At 42.8% G+C, this 22,786-nt stretch overlaps 1 protein-coding gene and 1 long non-coding RNA gene across 14 annotated transcripts in view; one reads left to right on the top strand and one right to left on the bottom strand.

The window, feature by feature from the left end:
• LOC112975113 overlaps positions 1 to 9,021 on the top strand; it is a 9,475-nt gene extending 454 nt beyond the window's left edge. Inside the window, exons 2-3 of the long non-coding RNA XR_003256486.1 lie at positions 2,162 to 2,454; positions 7,211 to 9,021. This is a non-coding gene — a long non-coding RNA (uncharacterized LOC112975113). The remainder of the gene's footprint in view (positions 1 to 2,161; positions 2,455 to 7,210) is intronic.
• Positions 9,022 to 9,075: 54 nt separating this feature from the next.
• The window catches only part of PCNT (pericentrin), a 100,700-nt gene continuing 86,989 nt past the window's right edge, over positions 9,076 to 22,786 (bottom strand). For all 13 annotated transcript variants that reach the window (XM_026084796.1, XM_026084799.1, XM_026084797.1 and 10 more), the window contains 6 exons: positions 19,666 to 19,830; positions 18,114 to 18,352; positions 16,120 to 16,208; positions 14,530 to 14,683; positions 12,825 to 12,952; positions 9,076 to 9,489 (listed from right to left, as the gene is read on the bottom strand). In XM_026084796.1, coding sequence (XP_025940581.1) covers positions 9,446 to 9,489; positions 12,825 to 12,952; positions 14,530 to 14,683; positions 16,120 to 16,208; positions 18,114 to 18,352; positions 19,666 to 19,830 — 819 coding nt within the window. In that variant the 3' untranslated portion in view covers positions 9,076 to 9,445. The remainder of the gene's footprint in view (positions 9,490 to 12,824; positions 12,953 to 14,529; positions 14,684 to 16,119; positions 16,209 to 18,113; positions 18,353 to 19,665; positions 19,831 to 22,786) is intronic.

Here is a 22,786-nt window from a genome sequence, read left to right as displayed (position 1 = left end):
CCGTTGGCCTCTGAGGCAGCGCGAGACGCCGCGGCCGCCGGGCCCGGGTCTGCCTCAGCCCATAGCTCCCTGCGGACCCCAGCGATGGAGCCACCGGCTGTGGCCCTGCAGGCCCACGGCAGGGCGCCGGCACCCCGAGGTGGCCCCGCTGCCGAGGAGGTGCCCGGGCACCTTGGACGTGCTGCCAGCCCGCTCCCCGCAGCTCATCCAGCTGCTCTCCTTCCTCATTTACTTTGAAATCCTTCCGCAGCTTTACCTGTCCTGCCTTCTGGTGCTGCCCCTTGCTGAAACCGCGTTTTCTCTCTCTTCCCTTCCCCCTCCTCACCTGCTCCTTCCACCTGGCAAAAAAGGAAAAAAAAGGAGCCCTTGGGACTTCACCTGCCCTAGGAACATGACCTGGAGCCCTAGGGACCTAACCTGCTCCCTAGCGTTTGCCAGGAGAGAACTTAGAGTTTCTCAAGGTGCAGAATTACACTGTCTCAGGCAGCTTGAAAGCCTCCTGTCTGCTTCTGGGTGCAAGCTGGCGATTCGAACTGGATAAAGTTAAAATAAAGAGTGTCTTTTCTGAGCGCAACCATACTTCAGGGGCACTACAGAAGCCTGCAGGAAATGTTTGTTTTGGAGCATGTGATCCATCAGCTTGTCCAAATTTAACCAGTGGCTCCAGGGTGAGTGTATGGCAGCATGCTGAGGCGTGAGCTTCTGCTGGTGTTAGTCCAGAGAGCCAGTCTCTGCAGCCACCCAAAGACGTATTCAAGGCCAAAATCTAGGATCTTGCCAGCGGTCCTGACTCCTCACCAGGACTGATACTGGCACCCACTACTAGTGCTCCTGATTTCAACTCATATTACTGCAATGTTTTGCTATATTTTCTAAGCTGGGATGCATTGGGGTGTTTGTGAAATAACGGCACTGGGCTCAGAATTGCAGGGAAAAGATTCTTCTGTAAAAAGAATCTGGAGCCACAAGGTATAGAAAAAATCTAGGAGAAATTTTCCATTAACAACTACTTCTGTCAGAAACAGCTCTCTCTTTTTTGAGAGACTAGATTAGTGCTGGTGTCATGCATGAGGCAGTGACAACATGGTTCTCCCGGGCTTCCAAACTAAGCGATTTCTCTGCACCTTCCCCTTGTGAATGCAGAATGTTGTAGAGTACCATGGTCATGGCACCACAGTATCCCTGTGGATCTGGTCCCTGAGCCAGAAGGAGAATGACAAAGGCAGAAGGGTTTCCATTTATTCTGAACACAGAACACTTAGCTGCTGAGGAAACAGCTTTTCCCCTCCTCATACACAGACATTACAAGTATAAGAAGTCACACGATTGTCTGCCCTGACTCTGCTACTGAAGGGGAGCGGCAGCAGCGTAGTCCTGCTTCTGAGACTTCCCCGGGCCATCTATGTTCATCCGGGGCACATCGTAGCATGGCTACTTGTGTTGGCTTCAGAAGCCTGGGGTTCACATCACACAGCATCCATGGTATGGGACCACTTTCATTTTTAGCTTTGCTGGACAGCCTTCAAACAGAGCATCTGGGGCTGTAGGCCTACAAGTGGCAAATAGAAAGGTTGTGTTCAGGTTTGCCAACATGATGTTGCTTCCTTGTTGTTTCCATGGACGTGGGTTCACAGCATGCTGCCTCAATATGAGACAGAGATACAGGCGGACATGTGCATTAGCAGATACTCCAGGTTATTGAAGTGGCAGGAGGTTCTCAGTTCACTCTCCATTCAGCGAAGGTTATAAAAAATGACTTAAAGCATCAACCGCTTTCTGTTCCTGTCACCTAGACCTAGCCCTTCCTTCCCCTTCCCTTTCTTTTCATTCCTACTGTGTCTCCTTCTCCTTCATTACCCTGTCCCCAAATGCCTGGGGCCTGTAATTCCTCTGTCTACTTGTACTATTGTCACAAGAGAGTGCGTCCTGTGTCACGCACCTGATGGGGCACAGAGATACCTTTCCAGTGCCTGGAAAGCCATGGTATTCAAAGCTTGACTCCACCGCCCCTCAGCAGGCATGTCTGTCTCAGTATTTCCACTGCTCTTCAGACTACTGTGGCTTTCAGAACCTGGGAGCTGACAGGAGAATGGCCACAGGCAATACTGCATTGTATCTCACAGATCCTCAAGGACTGACAAGCTTTCTCTCTTCTCTGCAGATTTCTTTTCTGAATAAGAGGCTGCCTCTTCCCCACAAAATCCTCCCTGTGTTTCTGGAAGCAGTGATCACCAAGGAGGCCATCCCAGAGGAGCTGCTGTGGTGCCTGAGAAGTCTCTATGGAGTCTCTATGAAGAGAGGAAATGAGGGAGGGGAAGAACAGTGTTGACTGTCATGGAAAGGTTCCTACTTGGACGTGCAGCTGGGCTGCCAGCACTACGTAGCCCACTTGGATCAAGGCTTGTGGAGGTTTGGGAACTGGGAAGACTCAGGAAGAGCCCTGCCATTCAGAGGGTAYGGAGCGTTTGGCTTCTAAGCAGGCTGTTGTTTACTGGGTGGTGAGATGTCACATTCCTGCTCCATGCTTACAGGTGCGGCACATGTGCCTTCCTTGCATGTGTGTCAAGGGAAAGGATGCAACACGGGCCCGTTCCCGCTACAGACTAGCGCTAGCATCTCCTTGGCTGTACATACAGCCACTTTCTGCCTGTGGTTTGTCCTCACTGCAGTCCGGGCGGGCCTGCCCTGCGATTCAGAATCCCCTCGGCTCTGAAAATGGTCTATCAATAGCCCGCACTGCAGTGGGAAGGGCACATTCACGCTGAAGACCCGTGGTTAGTCTTCGCTTGCGGAAGATGTAGGCAGAGAGCCTGGCCTCTGGCTACCTGCTTTCTTACTGATGTTACAGATAGAAAGCAGGTGGAGGCAGGAGAATACAGAGCCCAGGACACAGGGTGACAATTCTTATGAGGAAGAAATGGCAGAGGGAAAGCTGAAGCTTCAACCAAAAGCCTTGGCATAAGAGATGGCTGAGAGCTGGACAAAGGGAAACACAAGTCTCCCATTTCCTCCTCCAGACCTGTCACAGCTGGCTGTTCCCCAGCCTTCTCCCCCTTACCCGTTCCTTCCTCCCTTCAGAGCAGTTGCTGTTTTCTCTAGCTGCTTTTGGCACAAATTCCCTTCTTCCCCCCGCTTCCTTTTCTCTTGAGCTGTAGCTACTGCCCTAATGGCTTTTCTCGAGCTTTTCTCYTCTGCTGAGGGCATGCTCTTGCCTTCTCCTGAGCTCCTTGCTACAGGTCAAGTGCCACAGGTGAGTGAGTGAAGGTGCCAAGAAGTAGTTGTAGGAAGATGACTTCACTCCAGGAAAAATGACATTAAAGGAATAACTTCAAAACTTCCTTGTTAGTCTTACCATTACACTAGAAAAGTCATTGGCGTTCATTCTTTTTCAGCACATTCCCCATCTCCCACTTAGCTAAGTCTTGGACTACACTATGGGTCACAGCCCTTAGCAATCAGGGAACAGACAGCATCCCAGACAGGAATGCCATGCTGGGCTGAGCACGCAGCTGACAAACTGGTCTTGAGGTCCCAAGTCTGGCAGAAAAGGCACTTCTATGTCCCTGAAGCGATTATGCAAGGTGAAAGGCACCAATAATTCGGGAGGGGGGGGAGGGGTTGGGAACCCTAGCAGCAAGTCTGTCATGCAGGGTCTGTCATCGGCTGATGAGACAACCAAATGAACACTGCATGTGGAAATAACATGGTTAAATGGGGCATATAACTGCCAAAACATGGTCTCTCACGCCAGCCATGCAGGTGATAAGTGGTGTTGCTCACACTGCAGATGGGACTTAGGTACTGCACATAATTGTGTCCTTCCTTGGGAAATTGCTGCTGGCATTCTCCCTAATTCTAGGGCCCGGGCTAAGAAAATGTGGGTTTCATAAGACTGTCCACTGTAGGACAGAGTAGTAGCCCTGAAGTGTTATCCCTGTAGGCTAGGCATCAAATGGGAACATAGATCCTATCCTAGCAGTCCGAGGATAGCTCAGCCACCAGAGACCAAAGCCCAGATGATTTCATCAGTGTCACCTATGTGCAGTGCACAAACAAAGAGTGGGTGGAGAATGACCTCAGAGGCTTTAGTCACCACTTTGCCCATGCTGGACTTGCCCACCCCCTCTAGTACCCACTGACCAGCAGGGAGTCGGGAGGCTCCGCAGAACAACAGCCGGTACAAGCTTCTGGGACGGCATGCAGGGCTGGTGAAGGTGCACGCCAGCTCCTGACACCAGGCCGCAGTGCAGCTGAAACCCTTGGGACTTGGGGTGACCAACAGTGGACACAAGGATGGTACAGACCCAGCTGACTGAGCAAAGCACACAGTGGCAAGGACCCCCAGAAAGCCATCCCCCCCCTTTTTTCCCCGAGGAATTAGATACAGGAGGACGGAGAGCAGGTTATTGAAGGTGGGCTGGCGTTACTGCGGCAGGATTAAGCACACCACTTCTCCCCTGCATGCCTTGCTGCTTGGTGTCCAAGCACAGACTGGGGAGTTAGTTTGAGGAGCAGGTACCACAGCGTTACTCAGAAATGACACTAGCAGCAACAGTAAGAAGGTTTCTGCATGCAAGGTTGTCTGTGGCTGACACACGGACACCGACATGTTAACAGCATCTGTGCAACACAAAAGGGCAGTGGTGTTTCCCTGCGGGAACACAGTCAAGGAAGCAACGCTTGTCGAAGTGAAGGTGTCCTACAGAGTTTTGCACTAGAAAGGTGATGCTGGGCTAGATAATACAGTAGCCAGAGTTAAATCCCTAAACTGGTTTTGTTGGAGATACAGGAAGCCTCAGCATCAAGTACCTCCAAGTTACCAGTCTGCTCTCATATCTCAAATGAATTGCTAGCAAACAGCCTTACTTCCTTCACAATCCTCATTTTTGAGAGGGACAAAATAGAGCATGCAAACTTAATTGTTCGTTATTCCAGTGTGCTTGCATCTGGCACAAAGTGCTAATGGAAAATAGTGTTTGTTCCTGGGACTTCTGTGTACATGTTAAGGCAATACTTGAATCCTTTTCACCATATCAGTGACTTCAGTGTAATGATTCTTTGGGACATTGATTTACACCATAGATGAGTTTGAAAAATGTGCCAGTGTGCCATACAAGCCAAGCTGCATTTGAAACAAAACCGGTCCTGAAAATCTGGCAACCTACCAACACCAGGGTATAYGCTGTGATAAAAAAAGAATAGCTGTAACTTACCTTTTATCCCTTAAAAGATGTTTTCTTAGTCTCTGCCTACAAGTGCCAAATTTTAAAACTAAACTTTAATTCAGGTTAGAAGATTTGTAATATCACTGCTTACTGTTTCATTATGAATACAAGCCCTAAGGTCTAACAGCTTTTCTGCTTACAAAGCAAAAATGAAAAGTGCAGTTCACACACTTAAGTGTGAAATTACAGATTTGATTTAATGTCAGGTTTTAACTCTGGTGTCTAAAAACCCACATTATTTATGAGAAAATACGCTAATGCTATGCTAAACAAAACAGATACCAATAACATTCAGAGCGTGCAATTTGACAGAATGCTAAATTTAGCATTAAGACTCCTAGAACTAGATTAAAAAAGTATGCCACAGTCACATAAAGCAATCACCAACATGTCAATTCAAATTGGTTTAGAACATCGGGCAAGTTAACTTAGCTTCGGCAAGGTCAGGTATTGTTTGTTCATGTCCCTCTAATTTTATGCCAAATTGGGTGTCGTATGTCCTCCTATAGCTGGCATATGGATAACAAACTCTATAGTGTATGCCAAGATAACGTTGCACAAACTCAGTCACATGCCCACCCTGACCCAAATGCTATGTAGGACAGCGCACAGATCCATTACTGCGGAYTGTGGAACCACAGATTGAATCGTGCCTTACAGCAGCAGAGCCAGGATCCTCTAACACACACAACGTTTCATCTCCTCTTCCATGCAGAGGAACCTCGTACCTTTTTGCTCAAGRGGGAGGACATTTCATACCTGTTGTAGCGATGCCGATGTGAAGCCCAAAGCTAACTTCCAAAGTTAGCTGCCTTGCCGCTGTTTTTCAACACARCCTGCAGCCAGCAAAGTAAAAATTCTCAAAGCGAGGAAAGAATTGGCACCATGGCACAGCGCTAGCTCACTCGTAGTAAGAACAGGCATTGGGTAAGGTCTTATCRTTATATGGAGAACAAGAAGTTATCAGTTTCCCTCAGAAGTGCCAGGACATGATCCTGTGATCTTTTTCCTCTGCTAGAGTTCTTCAGGGGCTAGTCCAAAGGCCACCTGCAGCCTGCAAGGCCCCACGTGGCTCCGCACGYACATTTGCCGCTGGAACAGGCAGCCTGGACAGTAGCAAAGGAAGCCCAGCAAAGAGGTTCCCTACTCCACCCTTTTCTCCTGGCCTTGGCAGGGCTGTGGGAAAGGGCACGTTCCTTTTATCTGTCCAGACTCATCACCAAAGTTACAGGGTTGCTCCAGGGCAGCTTTGCTTTCCCAGGGCTGCAGASAGGAGCCTGAATTGCACACTGTCCTGCCCCGCTGGCTCTGGTCCAAGGGCTGCCTGGGGACTCAGGAATACACCCGTGGATGCTCCYACTGCCACCAAAGGGCAAGAATACACAGACCTGCCAGGCACAGCACTTTATAGCACCCAGGTTCCAAGCGCCCCAGAGACAACAGCACCTGGTAAGGAGTCAGGAGCACCAAAGACAGTCCAGAATCCCACGAGAGTCTCAGGGACCATCATCTTCCTTCATTTAGGGTTGGTACCAAAGCTCCACAGAAATACTTCCCACCTCCAAATGGTGCAGAAGCTCTAGGCACTTCTCATTTCCCCCAGAGAGGGGCTCTGAGCACAAACAGCTCTTCCCCGTCCCATACCAGCCTCTTTTCCTAACTAGCTTCTTGGAGGCCAGGCTCCTCTAAAAATGTATCATATTTTTTTTYCAAGTGAATTAAATGGGTCACTACCTGATGATATGCCATAGTGAAGCCTCAAAAGCACATCAGCACTTTCAGAAGATGGAAAGTGGTAAGAAGGGAAATCTTACTGAAGCTCCTAAATCCCCATGTCAGCTACTAAACTTTTCCCCTGGGAATGTACAAACTGCCATACTGTATTAGACCAAGACGGCAGTCCGACTCAGTGGCTAATTATGAATATGAATGTTCATCAAATGGAGTAAGATTCAGGGTTGACTAAYGAGTATTCGTATTTACAGATAAAGAAGAGCCTGTCAATACTGATACTGGACAAAAGCAGCTAAATAAGTGTATAATCTCAGATGAATGTGAGTATGCAATTGTCAAATATCCTCTCAGTTTCTGCAGAGAAAATATCCTGCAATAGGCTCCAGTGGAATAACCTGCATCTCRAGGAAGTTTTCTGATCTGCCAAAGTTAAACATGCTTCAAAAATTAAGATTTCATATTTCCAGAGTCTTAAAATACCTCTAGCATTACAATTCTGCCTATATTTTTTATAAAAACTTCAACGAACCTTAGGTAATCCCAAGAACACTTGGTTTCTGTAAAGCCTTATGACAACAAATACCACAGGTAACTATCACACAAAGAAGTCTTATTCAGCACTACATTTGCAATCTCTTACCATGTTTCCACTGTGAGAAACGATGACTAGAAATGGGTGTGAGACGGCAAAAAGRCACTGGATACTAACAGGWGACTACACTGAATCCTATCACCAGAATGCCTCATTCCTTTTATCTCYTCTCTGACCAGGAACTTAATACATTTGCAACTGGCACCCTGAAAGGTATTTACAGCACAAAATACTTGGCAGAACTTTTTGCAGTYGGGAGTTTCGGTGATATTAGAGCTATATACAGTTTAGGTCTTTTTAAAAATTACCAAAAATGTATACATTTAAACAAAAGCTATTGAGCCTTTTCAATTAGCAAAATTAAGCTAAAAGCATCCAGACTAAACAGGACAGATTAATACCATAGTTACTTTAAAAAATTCTAAGCCAGCGACTAAGTTCTACTTTTTTTCTCTTATATCCTGGCTATTTGCACTTTAGACTGAACTTAATYAGTGCTTTCCTCGACTGAGCCTATTTTTTTTCCCATTTAATAAAGACTAACCTTATCCAAACGTATTTTGGAAACACTGTACTTTTTCAGTTCCTAAGCACGTAAGCGTGTAACAAAGATGATCCAGTTTGCCAAGCGTCAGAAGAAGCCGCTTTTCAGACTACTCTTTTAGAGTCTCTAATAAGCTGAGACAGAGGTGACTATGCAGCCAGTTTCATTCAGCTGTTTCCAAACTATTTGTAGTGAAGTCTTCCAGGAGAAAAATCAGCTAGTGCTGCTCTATCTCCCTGGTTCCAGTGYGGGTTTCCTCTTGTGTGGACTAGCCCCTGTTACCTTGTGTAAATTATTAGCAAATACTACTCAGCACATTAGTAGCAGGCAGTGAGAGAAGGTGGCTGCCCAAGCTGTCACTCGGAGGGGAAAACAGCAGAGCAGTGAGGGCAGACACACTAACCTGTATTGGAAAATACTGTACTAAACACTGGCACAATTTCCCCCGAAGCTCTGCTCAGGCACAGTGGTCGTGGGAGGCAGAAAGGACAGAACCAGTTTGCACCACTGCGCTACCTTAAAGGAAACTGGAATGATACTGAGTCAAGTCAACAGCTAGAGAGATCAGAGTCTCTGACAGGTGAAAACGACACCGGAGGAAAACCTAACATGCGTTCAACTTGCTGAGCAGGCACCGATTAATTATATTGCATGAATTCAGAGAGACAGATGCTCTCCAGAAAGACCAAATACATCATGCATGCACAGTGCAGAAGAGCTCAAGGAGTGACGGCTTGACACTGAATTGGAATGTGATGAGAAAGACTGCAGGAAGGAGGACTCATTAATCGCAAAGCCAGAAGAGCGAATCCTAGATTCACAAAATGCCATATAGCTGAGGTTTGGGGGAGGTTTTTAAGCTGTTCTGTTAGTCAGAATGATCTTTCTCAAATATTAAAATCCCAAACAATTTTAGAAAATCTGATGCAAAGAAGTAAAGAACACGAAAGATTGAAACAAATACCCACAGGCTCCAAGAATTCACTAATAAAATGCCATTTTAATAACTTTTTACAAGGAATCCAGCTATACACTATAGAAAAATAAACACAAAGAAGACTCTTTGCAGCTTACAACACAGTGATGCAGGCACACTTCAGCTGTTAACTTAGTAGTAATTCCACATGAGACTGTAAAACATTATTCTTAGTGAAAAGTAATTTCCTCTTGAAGTACTAAAATATAGTAAAAAGTCATATAAAAATCTGATGCAAAAGCACTGCATAGACTAAAACCCCTTTATTCAGTTGCACAAGAGATCACAAGTGCCTCCGTTCACTAGGGAACAACTTAAAAGGAAACAGTAACTTGGGGGGGGGGTTCGCAGTACAGATTTCAGAAGCGTTCTGATCACTTTTTCGTGTTTYGCTGGCGAGGTGATCCTGGGACTTGTCCTAAGTTTAAATGAAACAAACAAATATTAGAAAACTGTCTATATAATGAAGCAACAGGGTACAGTTAGCGGCATGCAATTTCCCCAGTGTGCTTCATAGGAACTACGCTGAAAGCAATTATTGTTTTCATGAGCCACCTAAGAACAATACAAAACAAGATTTGAAAGCTTATGAGCCTGCCAAAGCAAACGTTCACACTAAGATCAATGTTCAACCACAGGCGTATTTTACACACAGCAGTAGGATTGTTTCGTTCAGCTCTCACTCCTGAGATGATTCAACACGCATTCTGTTGCTGGACAAGTTATACACGCTCATGGGAAACTGGGAACTCATTTTGCTCACAGCACTGTTCTGAAGGTTACTATATCATTCCTTAAGAATCTGTTACATCACGAAAATTTGAAAAATGATAAGCACTTTCCTCAAAACTGCTATTAACTGTGTTCCAGTTAGGTAATCCACACTTAGCATGAAGCAAAATACCTTATCCTATGAAACGCTGTCAAGTTTCAGTTCTAAAATTTGTTCACCTGTATCTACCATGAAGAGTTTCAGTACTGGGGGGCGGGGGGAATATCACTCAAAGTCACGGTATTAAGGTTTCTAGGTAAAATCCTGATCCTGCCGAGAACAGTGTCATAGTTCCCATACGGGAGTGTCACTGTTGACTTTAGTGATATAAGCAAGGCTAGGATTTATAGGCAAAACTAATCTATTTTTATTAGATCAATTCAGACAGCTAGAAAAACGGGTAGACAATCTTCTGGGCTTTCCCCAGAGCTGTCGTCCAGCTATACCAGGCTCCTGTGAACTTCAACAAAGCCAAGAGTCTTCCCTTTCTATAGAAAGGCACATAATGGTTTCCAAGATTAATTTGACATGTTGCAATCCTAACACGTTTTTAATCATAATAATTTGCCTAAAAAGTTACCTTTAAAAATCATTATTTTATTAAAAGGCAGAAACCAGTAGTCACAATTAATAAGGTTCTTCATACATTGTGGCAAAATAAATGAGAACACTACAGCATCTCTAGAATGTACATTAATTGCTCAAACTTGATTATTTGTTGGATCGCAAAACGTATTAATTGAGGAGCCAGCCAAGTAGACGTGTTTTGAATGGGCATCTGTAGTAACTGTAGGGCCAAGAGCCACTATTTAATAGTGTGATCAATGACTGAACCTCCACCCCTTCCCCATAAAATCACCACAGTGAAAATCTGCTTATGATAAAGACTGGAGAAGTGACCAGCAATAAATACCGGTGACAGACAGAGTTCTGTGGGCACAGTTGAATATCATTTTTCTCAGGGCAGCCATCAAGAAGCCACATATATCTGGGCAAAGGCTGAAGGAAAGTTACAGGAGGTAAGTCTACCTGGGAAGCAGCAGCTGACAAGGCTGCAGCTAGTGAAAAAAGCATTATTTAAGTATTTAAGTGCAATGTGTGGAGGAATCCACACGGCCCTCCCTTGGTGCCATGACCTTACCAGATGCAGAAATCTGTCTGGTAAATTTTACAGCTTTTGGCTGTAAAGAAGGGTAAGTAAGGGTGGTGGTTGGTGAAAGGAAGTCAAAAGTGCTTGCCTAGAGATCAGTGACTGTAGTAGTGACCCAAAAGCAGCATGATGAACAACTGATCATAGAGACTAGTACCCAAAAGTAACATAAGGAAGGAACCAGCAATAGTAGATGAAAGGGATAATGGTTGGATGAAAACATCAACCACAGTATCCRACTTGGTGGCCCATGTAGTGCTCAGACCAGGAGACCAGTAACATAAACCTGGCATGGCAAAGCAAGCTTTGGGGAAGATCTGCCCAAGACCCTGGAGGAACAGCCGCCAATAGGCCTGACTGCTGTGTGGAAGCACTGGAGCTTTGTCCTCCTCACTGGATCTGGGATGAAGTAAGCTGTGTGTTCTGCCCTGATTCAGACTGTGTTCAGCACGGTCCTGTCCTTGTCAGTGGTTTGAGCCAACATGGGTGCCCTCCTCCGTTTCTCTGGTGTAGGCATGGCATGGGCTGCAGGTAACACGTAACTGTAATGGGTTACACGTGAGGAAACACTCTGTGCATGGTGTGYGTGTGTGCGTGTGTGTGTATTCTAAATATTCTGTTACTCCTATTAAGTGCATTTTGTTTAGTATTGCTGCTTTGCTAAATTCAGTTACTATTGCTTTATAGATTTTAGTTAATAAAATAAATATCTGAATTAAGCAAGGGCACATTTGTCTCCCTGACACGACTACACCCACATTAATCAATCAACAGGCACAGCATACGGTGACAAAATTTGGTGCACAGGGTGGGCAGACGGCATTAAAAGGTATCAAGAGCTGCGAATYGATCCCTGCGTTCCAGCACCATGGCTGCCCTAAGTTGGTGGAGAACGCAGGCAGCATGAGGCTGCTCCTGCAACACGACAGTTGTAGGTACAAACAAAGAAATCCCACCTAAAAGTTATCTTTGTATTTGGTCTAGCAAAAATGACAGAGAAACTGTGGGTCCAGCTCTGCTGTTYGCAATCCAGGGATACTGATAAACCGGGGAAGGTTTAGACATAGGTCTCAAAAATAACAAAACACTGGAAAACACATCTAATCGTATCCTGACAGGAGATGATTTGAGACTGACTTGATCGCAGTTTATAAGTTCTTCCTCTGGGCAAGCAAGTTTTGAGATATAATTAGGATATAACAGGAGACAGTAACTAGAAGGTGAAACTGAGCAAATTCAGTCTAGAAATGAGATGAAAATGTTTTAAATGGCAAGGGTAAGTGCCCCTACAATCCTTAGTGAGCTCTTTGATCAGTCTTAGAACAAGACGGCTGCTTTTCACTCTCTCCTATCTATTATCTGCTACAGAAGATGAGGAAGGGATAAATGAGGGAAGTATTATAGTTTGCGCTACAAAGGACACCCTACTCGGCTATTGCCACGGTGCTTTTTGACCTCGGAGCTAATTATCCCTGTATGCAACTTCATTTAAACTGCAGCGCTTGCTTATTTAGACTTGACAACAGGATGGAATTAAAAAAAAAAAAAAAAAAAAAAAATCAAATGGGAACTATCCACTCTTACCTCTGAAGAATTTCACTATGAACTTATTCAAGAAACGTCATTCTTGGACTAGTTTTAGATATGACTCACAAAAAAGTAAAGCTTCATTTCAGAGACATACTTAACTTTCTTCTCCTTCCACAAAAAAAATATTTTTGATTAAAAAGATGCTCTTGACATTCTTTAAGTGTTAAAGGATATGTAGGAGCTCCTTGCAAAAAGAAGCCCGAATTGGTAAGAGCTCTGAGGGGTAACAGGGTTCTCTTACCTGCTTGCATACCCCCTAGTCTTTGCTGGATAACCTCTAAGCGATGAATGTATTCAGTAAGGGATCGTTCAGGATCCTGAGTAGATGCAAGCGACTTTTCTGAAGCTGAACTTGTGGATGGAAGCAGTCTTAAAAGGAAAACAAATTATTTCTTCTCTTAAAGCTCAGGTCATACACTCAAATAAATATAACAAAGGCACATTCATATAGGCAGTAATTTAATGCAAAGCAAACTATCAGTAAAAGCTATGTACACCTGGATTTAAAACAAAAGAATAGAGACTGGACAGCTTTTATATAAGGGAGTCAAAAGGAAAGGATGTTTTTGATAAAAGCTGGAGTATCTCAGGCCAAATCTGCTGATAAGCAACAAAAAGTCCCTCAGATAAGAAAGCTGCAGGCAGAGAAAGTCCAAATGGCCGAGTGTGAAAAGACCCATTTCTATGGAGAAGGACTGAAGAAGCATATGCTGCATGCAGGTACCTTCCCTCCTGCTTCAGCAGGTAAAAGATTATGTTGAAGGTCCAGCTCAAAAAAGCTCAGGGGAGCCCTCAGATGGTACGCTTTGCCTGTAATTCCCTTCTCCATATTATTACTGAATTTCAAATATTGGCAGAAAGAAACATTTGAGGGAACACTCAATGCAAACATACTGCTGTTTTGGAGCTAGGACGTATTCCCTCTCCCGCACCTTTTTAACAAGGAAAGTCAGTCCTGTCCATCCCTTCTTTCTACGCATCTTCGCCATGAAAGCATCAGCCATCTTCTACCCCATCCCCTATCTGCATTAGGCTTTGGCTATCACTAACCCCATCACCCAGAGTGATCAGTCAGGGCCTATCATCATCTTTGTTCCATAAAATACAGGTGACTTCTTGCTTCACAGCTAAGCTGCCAAGTACTGCTTCTGCCTGGCAGTCCCAGAGGCATCCTGGGACATTGGAATAGGATGGGGTAGAGTTAAGCCTTTGGGGAGATGCTTGCAAGCTTCTACCTCTTCAAAATGTTTTACTATATTCAATGCAAAATAGAACATTATCCATCTTTCATATTAAAAAAGAAAAAAAAAAAAAAAGTTAGCCAGCCATGTTAAAGAGCCTAAAGCATAATTTGGAGCATCTGCCGACTTTGGGTACTCCTAGACCACCACAGCTGTTTCCTTGTTACTCAGTTTTCTTTATGAAAAAAATTCTTGCATGCTGGCTCCAGCTTCCAATTTAGCAAGGGGTCAAAAACAAACAACTCCTCCCAAACCAAAGGGATGGAGAAATGCCACCTTCCACATAAACTCCTGCAATTCCTGCAATTCCTTAGTTTAAAGAGGAAGTCATGAACGAGGAGTGGCTTGGGAGAGGAGACATGCTACGCCCAGGAATGGACTATGCAATACTAGAGGTTACATTGGTTACAACAAGGTTTAGCCCTCAGAGGACTAGCAGACATAACCATTGCAAGTACATTAGCCTGTTCAAATTAAATTTGGGGGTATCACTAGGAAAATCCTCTGTCCAAAAACATCAGACGCTCAAAGCAAACGAGAAACTTTTTCTTCCTGTAGCATCTCGAAACAAAATGAAACATTTATCACATCTGAGAAAACAAGTTCCTCCTCCTGTTTGAGTACTTTCCCCCAAGAAGTGATTATATTTTTGTGAAAGCCTGTCCATCAGGGTGATTAAATATAACGCAGAGATTACACACTGACCTGTTATGTAACCAGTAAGAGGAACTGGGGGAGTAGCTCAGAAATCTYGCAGAGCTGGTTTTGCGGCCTGACCCAGTATCGCGGGTTGGAGGAGAGTCGACATTAACAGCTGGGAGCTGCTGCTGTTTCAGAACTTTTGTTCTAGCACCAGAAACTGTATTAAATATAAAACAGTTAAAAACTATGCACCGAGAACCATTCAAAGCAGCCCATTAAAAATACAATCAGTGAAAACCTACAAGAATTACAACAAAGTTTTGTGTGGTATTAAATGCAGCTATATAAAATACGTTATAGATGATTGCTATTTGCCAGAATTAACAGAAGTTCACCACTTTCATGCCCAATAACTGCTTCCTGCAAACTGGAAACACTTGCAGTGTTTTCTTTCTCCAAACTTGCATTTTCATCACCTGCCGCTATATCCGCACAGGAGATATTCCAATGTCTGATAGGAACAAAACATTTTTTCAGGAAATCCTAATACCCGTTGTGTACTCTAACTATAGGTGTGACTGTTGACTTACACTCTCCTACTGTTCTCGATGCGGGAGAGAAGGCAGGGAAAAGAAGAGTTTAAAAAAACCCTTCACATAAGTCCTACTTTAAATCACCAAAAGAAATCAAATACTTTTTAATGAGGCTGCCAAGATGCTATTCTCTGGTGAGATAAAAAGCTTGGAATGCATTTTAGGATTCAGATTTCATAGGAACCGCATCACAGGAATACATAGGAAGTTTTTTTTTTTAAAAAATAAGTATTTCAAGTAACTTAAAATAGTGAAGAGACTATGATGGGTGCATATATCGGGTGATGAAGAATGCACTATTACATCTGTATTTTGTTTAGTGTCGAAAAGACACAAGTATAATATAACGGAACGTTACATATAATGGAATGTTACATATAACATACGTAACATTGTGTAATATATTAAAATGTTTATTCTTACAAACACATCCATAGGTAATTGAAAGGAATGCAGCCATTCCCAAACTGCATCAGACCATGCATTTGTCTGCTCTAGTTTGCCATCTCTGATAACACTTAATAAACTCCAGAAAGTATTTACTGGATATCCGTCAGCAGATTAAGTCTCTTCTAAATTTCTGGAACCGTTTAAAACTTTTTCACTGCCAGCACACACCCCTTTTAAGACTTATTTCTTTTTGCTACTTCATGTACCAATTTTGATACCATTACACCAGTATTTGTCCTGGCCTTATTAATAACTCATGGCAGTAATTTCTCTTACAGGTAGCTTCAAACTATGTGAAATGTAATTCTCTGATCAGTTGTATGAACAGAATGACTCAGTTTCACAGCTTGAGCAGTTATAATAAAAGGAGAAGAGTTGGCGGCTGTTAAAATAAGTTCTGTAAGTTTTCAATTATACATTTTTACAATGTCATTGTAAATTCAAAATCATTATGTTTAGGAAATGGATAAACAGATTTCTGGTAACATATAAACACGTTACTACTTCTGTGCAGGGTTGGGTTTGGGGGTTTTTTGTTTGCTTTTTAAAATCAAACACATTACTACAGAGAAATTATGATAAAAACAACGTACTTGTTCAAAACCCTTACCTGGATTACATCCTATACTGTGCGAGATGGTTTCACCCTGTGTGCTCTTTCTGTTAACTTTGTTCCACTTCTTCACCAAAAACTTTAACCTTGGTAGCAAAATAAATTTGTACAATCATTAAAAACAAACAAAAAGTTTTAATACTAAACTTCTTTGTTAGTGTGAAACGTATTCAATGACATAAAGTAACAATCCTTGCAGGAATGGAGAGAGAACAGCAGAATTCAACTTAGGTCTCCAGAATTAAGTCAAACCCTATATTACCCTATAACATTCCCCTAACTGAAGGCTCCAGAGCCATAATATATTATCTACAATTGGTTTCTATTAAATAATGTTTCATTACAAATCTAATAAATCAACATTACAGTCCATGAGAACTCTTGAGGGCTGACAGGGGTCAGGCATCCAAGAATTTTCAGAGCTCTGGGTTTACGGACTCAAATACCATTTGCTATTTGGTCCATCGCTAGCTGAGTCGGATATAAGTCGTCCCCAAGGACTGAGAGGCAGTCGGATCTGGTCTACAGAACGCTTGCTTGCAGCCAGAGAAGGAGGGAAGATAAAAGTATCCAGAAAATACTGCCTGAGAAGCCCAAGTCCTCCTTCTGCCTGCCACAGGCCGCTGCAGAAAGCTAAATCCACTGATGCTGCTGGAGAAGTGAGCAGAACGTGGCCGGTGTTGCCCCAACAGCAATTACATCACCCCTTGCTCGTACGCGGCAGGAGGAAGCCCTGAGCTCAAAGTCCTCGGGTAGCAGCAGCTTGTCTACATTAACTGACTTCTTTTAATTTCTACCCTCCTTCTTTTGTTCCGATTAACAAACGTTCAAGAAATCCAGTTTGGGAACATCTAACCAAGTACACCTAGGCAGCTAGCAAGAAAAACAGGGAAAAAAAAAAAAATCCAGTCCCTCAAAACTGCTCAGGTTGGGATGACAAAAAAAAGTAACAGATGTTGTAGCTTAACCGCAACCTCCTCTCGAGTCCGAGTTTCCCTCCTGCTTTGAGTCTTGGGACAGCAAATCACTCCCTTGCTTCCTATCTGCTCTGTGGCGTTGGAAAGGTTTGCTGGTTTTGGCCCTGCTCTTCAGCTTTGTCCCTGAGCTGCAGAAAGCTCTGGGACATATTTCTTGCCTATATGCGAAATTATCAAAAAATCATATTTATATATTTTTCTTAAAATATATATATTTTCTTAAACATCTTTTTTAATTCCTATGACAAATTTGATTACAATCAAGCCAGATGGGCACTCATCCCAACATGCCTGTGTCCTGCCTCTGAGGATTAGTTTGGAGGTCACTGTCCCGTGTCCTTAGATACTGCCTCCACTTCAAAGACCACAGTCCAAAGACATTCTGTGCCATCTATTTTTCCTGAGCCAAGGAAATCACTCAGAAATAACCACCTATTACATTTAAACTTTTTTTTTGATTAAATGGACTCAAAAGCCATTATGAGATGGCTAAGTAGATGTCCTAAGTAGATCGAACAAAATCTGTTTCATAGTAAGTGACAGAGTATGATAAGATGTAGAATTCAAGAGAGCAGAACCATCCCTGATGATACAAACATGTTTTTTCATGGATGAGGCACACCAGAAAGAAGGATCTATGTATCTTAGATAAAGACAGGTGACCATGAGCCCAGACAGATCAAGGTAAGACTTGAAAAGACATACATTTGTAATTGTTGTGCACTAATTCTCAAATATAATACCACTGCATCTATCTCAAAACGACAGAAGCCACTTTTTACAAGTCTTTGGTTTAGCACACGCAAACGTAGCACTGACTCAGAGACAGTAGTTTGGCCAAAGTTATGATTAGTAAGTCATGTCTGAACTAGTTTTGGAGAAAAATCCATTTTAAGTAAAGTATTAAAATATGAAATGCTGCTAAGGAAATTCAGGAGAATAAACTGTGGCAATTACAATTTCTTTTAAAAAATATCCGAGCAAACTGTGTGAGAGACAGTGTTTTGGTTTTACCTCGATACAGCGATGATCACTCTGACTGCACATCGGAACTTGGTAAAAGCACGGGAACGTGAACTGGAAAGCTGCAGGTGTGCAGGTGAGGGGTAGATTCCCATACGTGCTATTAGAGAGAGGGTTGCTTGCTCGCAGTCCTGAAATCCGCCGAGAAGCAGCAAGAGGTATTTCTTCTGATAAACTAGAGCCTTTCTAAAGCTCTCTGCTCGCAGATACTTCCTATATAATCTCTGCAACTAGTGGTGGGTAGAGAGGGGTGGAAGGAAAAAAATGAAAATAAAGAATTCAGCTGTTAAGATTTAGCTACCGACAACCCACAAAAGTTGACTTGATTTTTCCCGCAAGGTCTCCCCCAACTTGTTTGCGCATGGGTATCTAAACCCATTCTGCTTTGCAAAATTGTGAAAAGCTATGTAATAATTATCAAGTATGGAAACATCCTACGCTACTCTAAAACGAACGAGGATTTTTATTACTGACTCTGTGACTTGGCCAGGTTTGGTGACCAGTAGCAGTATTAGACTCTGGCAGTTTGGAAGCCGTATATAAAAGCTTGCATATGTCTATGAAGCCTTGGCTAGGCTAAAAAATCTTGGCGTGGTCACTGGTCAGTGTGCAAAGAACCAGTCACAAACAAGCCATCTTCACCTGGAGCGTCCATACTGCTGACAAAAGGGCAGCTGGAACAATCCTCTGCACCCAGGGTTACAGGTAAATTAAAATGCCTTAAATTTCCTGAAAGTTTCAGGGCAAAATTCTCATACCTGAAACTCTGACGTGGTTTTACTCTTTAAGAATTAAAACAGAACTCGTATCAATTAAATATTAACCAGGAGACCTGTTGGGATGAGCACTCATCTGACTTGATTGTAATCAAATTTGTCACAGGAATAAAAAAAAGTTTTTGAAAAATATATAAATATGGATTTTTGATAATTTCACACATAGACAAGAAATATGCATCTCTCTCAGTATTAACTGTGGAAAGATTCCAAAGAGTTAAGGTGACTTTTGGTATAAGTTTCTGTCTAACACCAAGAAAGTTATAAAGGAACTTCTCTGACAAGGGATAATTGGGGAAGAACATTCCTAATTTAACATGCAGTTTATAAAATTATTTGTCTATAACAATATTCATCTTTTTAAAAGGCAGCTGAAAAGACTATGACAATAAGGGAAAGTTAAATTCCATAATCTGACAGTTACTTCTGTCCCCAGCAATCTGAGCTGCAGACTACCTCGCTCCTCCGCAGCAGCAATTTTTATCATATTTATAATAAAGAGAATTCAAACGGTGCCTAAAATAGAATTACTAAATTACTTGACTTACTCTACATGTGCCATTAATCACTTAGGCAACACCCCCTGAGGGATACTACCAAGGACTGAATTTTCCAGAGKTTTTTTATGATCTTGAGTTGGCAATAGTTCTTACACAAATTTATTTTACAGCAAATCTGTACAACAGGCAAAGGTTTCCATGATATGCTAAAGGCTACGGCATTATGGATCCAGACCGCACAGTTGATGGCAAGCACTATCATTTTACCTTTGGACTGGAAGTTTCTACCACTGGTTTGTTTTCAATTTCAACAGTAGCTTTGGCCAGGTCAGATTCTGCCTGTTTCAAGGCATTCTGCAAAATGCTTTTTTCTCGCTGCCAGGCAGCTCTTTCCAGCTCTTGAACAGAGTCGGTGTCATCTGGCGCTCTCATCTGGAAAGGAAACCCAAAGAAAGTGAGCCGGCATGGTTCTCGCGCATCACTTGCGCAGCCAAACATCTCAAAACCGAAGAACGATCTAATTTTACGGACAAACTAGGACATAAAAACGATTAGCCTGAAATCACCAGCGTCGTCCAGGCGTTAAATGGTCAGACAGGAGAGCAAAGTAAGCAAGCAGTCCACGTTAAGAGGTACGTTAATCAAACTGCCCCTTCGCTACAGATTGGTCAGATCAGCTTTACGGGGATCCTATTCACTTTAATGACAAACAGCCCCCCAAACACTTGGGAACAGAAATGAACCATCTTACTTCCTTCCACATCCACAAGAAGAAAAGAAAACTCTAAAGAAAGATGCCTGCATACAAGCATGCATGTAAACAAACTCTGAAGCATCCACAGAAGTACATTTAAAAAAAAGAAAAAAAAAGCATTCAAATCTGAGACTGTCTAGTTTTGTAGTTAGTCATCTCTTGTAGGAATGAGACCCACAACTTCGGGCCCAGCTCCTGGGAAAATTCTGTCTTCATAACCCCCTTCGTATTGATTATCGATTTAATGGTCAACAGTTACACGAGTGCGTGATATATATATATATATATATATATATATATATATATATTTATATATAAAACTTATTCTAGTAAAACCTCCCCTATGTTTTTAGGGGCTTGAACTTTTTCAGCATGTGAAAATTAATTGCTTATGAATAACTCAGTATACTAACGGGTGCCACTTGCGTTTCTCTTCTATGAAGAGCACAACTTACCAAGTAAAAATCTTAACTATAATAAACCACAGACATCTGACAGAGGCCTTTTATTGCCTGCAACATGTACAGCAACAAAACAGCAAAGCAAAATCTTAACTCGATTAAAAACGAGCATGTACCTGTCTACCACCAAATCCCCTATACGGCCATGCTGAAGCTTCTTAATTTGAAGAATTTACGCTGTTAGTGCTAATTTCTGTTCTGTCAGTGCTACGGCAGAGTTTGCTAGTCCTCCAATCTCCTTCAACAACAGGTCTACCAGAGGAACTGAACCCGCAATAATTTCTTTGTAAAAGGTAAGGGCAAAAATACAACGGGATTTCCAATGCTATCTGTAACTTCCCAGCACGTAACCCACAGCCCTGCTGTTTGAAGCCTCCTTTGCACTTTCAGAAAGCAAAGAAGGTCCTCCATGCCCCAGCATATTTTCTGCTAGATCGTGTTCTAGTTATTATGATACACTGCAGTTATTTAAAGGGAGTGAAAAAATTACTCCGAGAATCTAATATCACCTTCGGTATTGTTTTCAAGTTGGCTATTTATTTCTTTCCAAGTTAAATTCTTACGCCGTACTCATTATGTAAATAAGAGTTGTTCTATACAAACTCAGATTTTTATACTGAAATTATAGAAACTAAAGTACGCATTTCCCTACGTAGGGCTTTCACTGGCGTGGCGGTTGCACCACGTCACACACAGATGGAAGAGAACATCATCCCTGAGAATAAGGGCAGAGATAAGGACTTCAGACGCAAAATACACTTTGGATAAGCGTCATTAAAAACTGTTCAGCCATAGGAAACAAAACCATCTGTATTATACTCGAGGGGAGGGAAGTTGCTTTGTATTGGCCTCCCCAGCAGGCATCCCAGTAAAAACTACAGCTACGTCATGCCAGGAATTTTACGGACCTGGAGCTATGAAGGCTCAATAGGAAGGTGGTAAGAGACACCTTGCAATATCTAATAAGGACTACACAACCCATCTATTTGGTTTCTACTCCATCCATTGGTATATGATTACTTCATGCTCATTTTGCTATGGATTTTTCCGTCACTTTTCCTGTCTAATAGCCACGTATTTAACGCAACCCAATAAGGTAATAGCAACGAACTCCTGCAGTCTCCTGAGCACGTGGTTCAGTACCATTAGAGGAAGGAAAAATTCAGGCAGAAGCCTAAAACATGAAGGGGCTCTCGAGGGTATAAAAGTCTGGAAAGAGCAGAGACAAGAGGGATGGTTTTTGGGTCCACAGAAGAAAGGATATCGAGGCAGAGTTTTGGTCTTTAAGCTAAAGAAAGCCGTATGTCTTTAGACTGTTGTACTGAAAACTCTTTTTCTTGCTAAACTGAAACAAAACCTAAGTCAGAAAACTTGTGTCCAATTTAAAGGGAGCGATAAGGTCGTCTGCCCATGAGCTCTCTGAGCATTATGTCCACCGCAGAAGACTCGAAAGCCTTGTTAGAAGAAGGCTTAACTCAAGTAACTTCACGAACACCTATTTGCGAGAGGCTACACCCCTCTCCTCCAAGCTGGAGGAGATCCCTTGGGCAATCACCTAACTGGTTGCACAGGCGACGGAAGGAAAATATTTGCTGTATTTTGTGAGCAGGTAGGCAAAAGGAGAGTTTGCACCGTGCCTAACCAGCTCTTTGTAGATAAAACTTGTTTTAGAGAGCACATGAGAACAAGTGAAATCACAAAAACTCCTCTATATACTGAATTCTCAGAAATCTTTCTCAAAGGAGAAAAGAGCAGGTGAGGGAGTAAAGGGAGGCTGAATCGACCAGAACAAGCCAAGACTGTTAGCTAGCCCTAAATTCCAAAAGGCTAAGGTAACCGCAATGCATTTTGAGGATGTCTTTCTTAAATACAAAGCTGTAAATTAAAATGTATATGAGAGAAAAAGATATAAATGAGAAGAAGTTACCTGGTGAATAAAAAGGAATTTAAAAGCTATGTTTTTATGTTATACTTTCTACCAGTAGACCTTAGTTCAGTCTTTGATAATCCCCAGACCGTATAAAAATATCTGTAATACTGCTAATCTCCCCTCTTGAGACGACAAACCACAATTGTGCTTTTTGCAAGTTACTTGACAATTTGCTGAAAAACAAGTGTCTCTGGACGCATACAGAGCAGAAAGCAACACATCCCGGGGTTTGATATCCTCATA

Source organism: Apteryx rowi, unplaced genomic scaffold (genome assembly GCF_003343035.1).
Source record: "Apteryx rowi isolate R43461 unplaced genomic scaffold, aptRow1 scaffold_650, whole genome shotgun sequence".
In the NCBI taxonomy this organism is placed as follows: Eukaryota; Metazoa; Chordata; class Aves; order Apterygiformes; family Apterygidae; genus Apteryx; species Apteryx rowi.
Note: the sequence above shows the minus strand (reverse complement) of the source record. Positions and strands in the feature narration are given on the sequence as shown.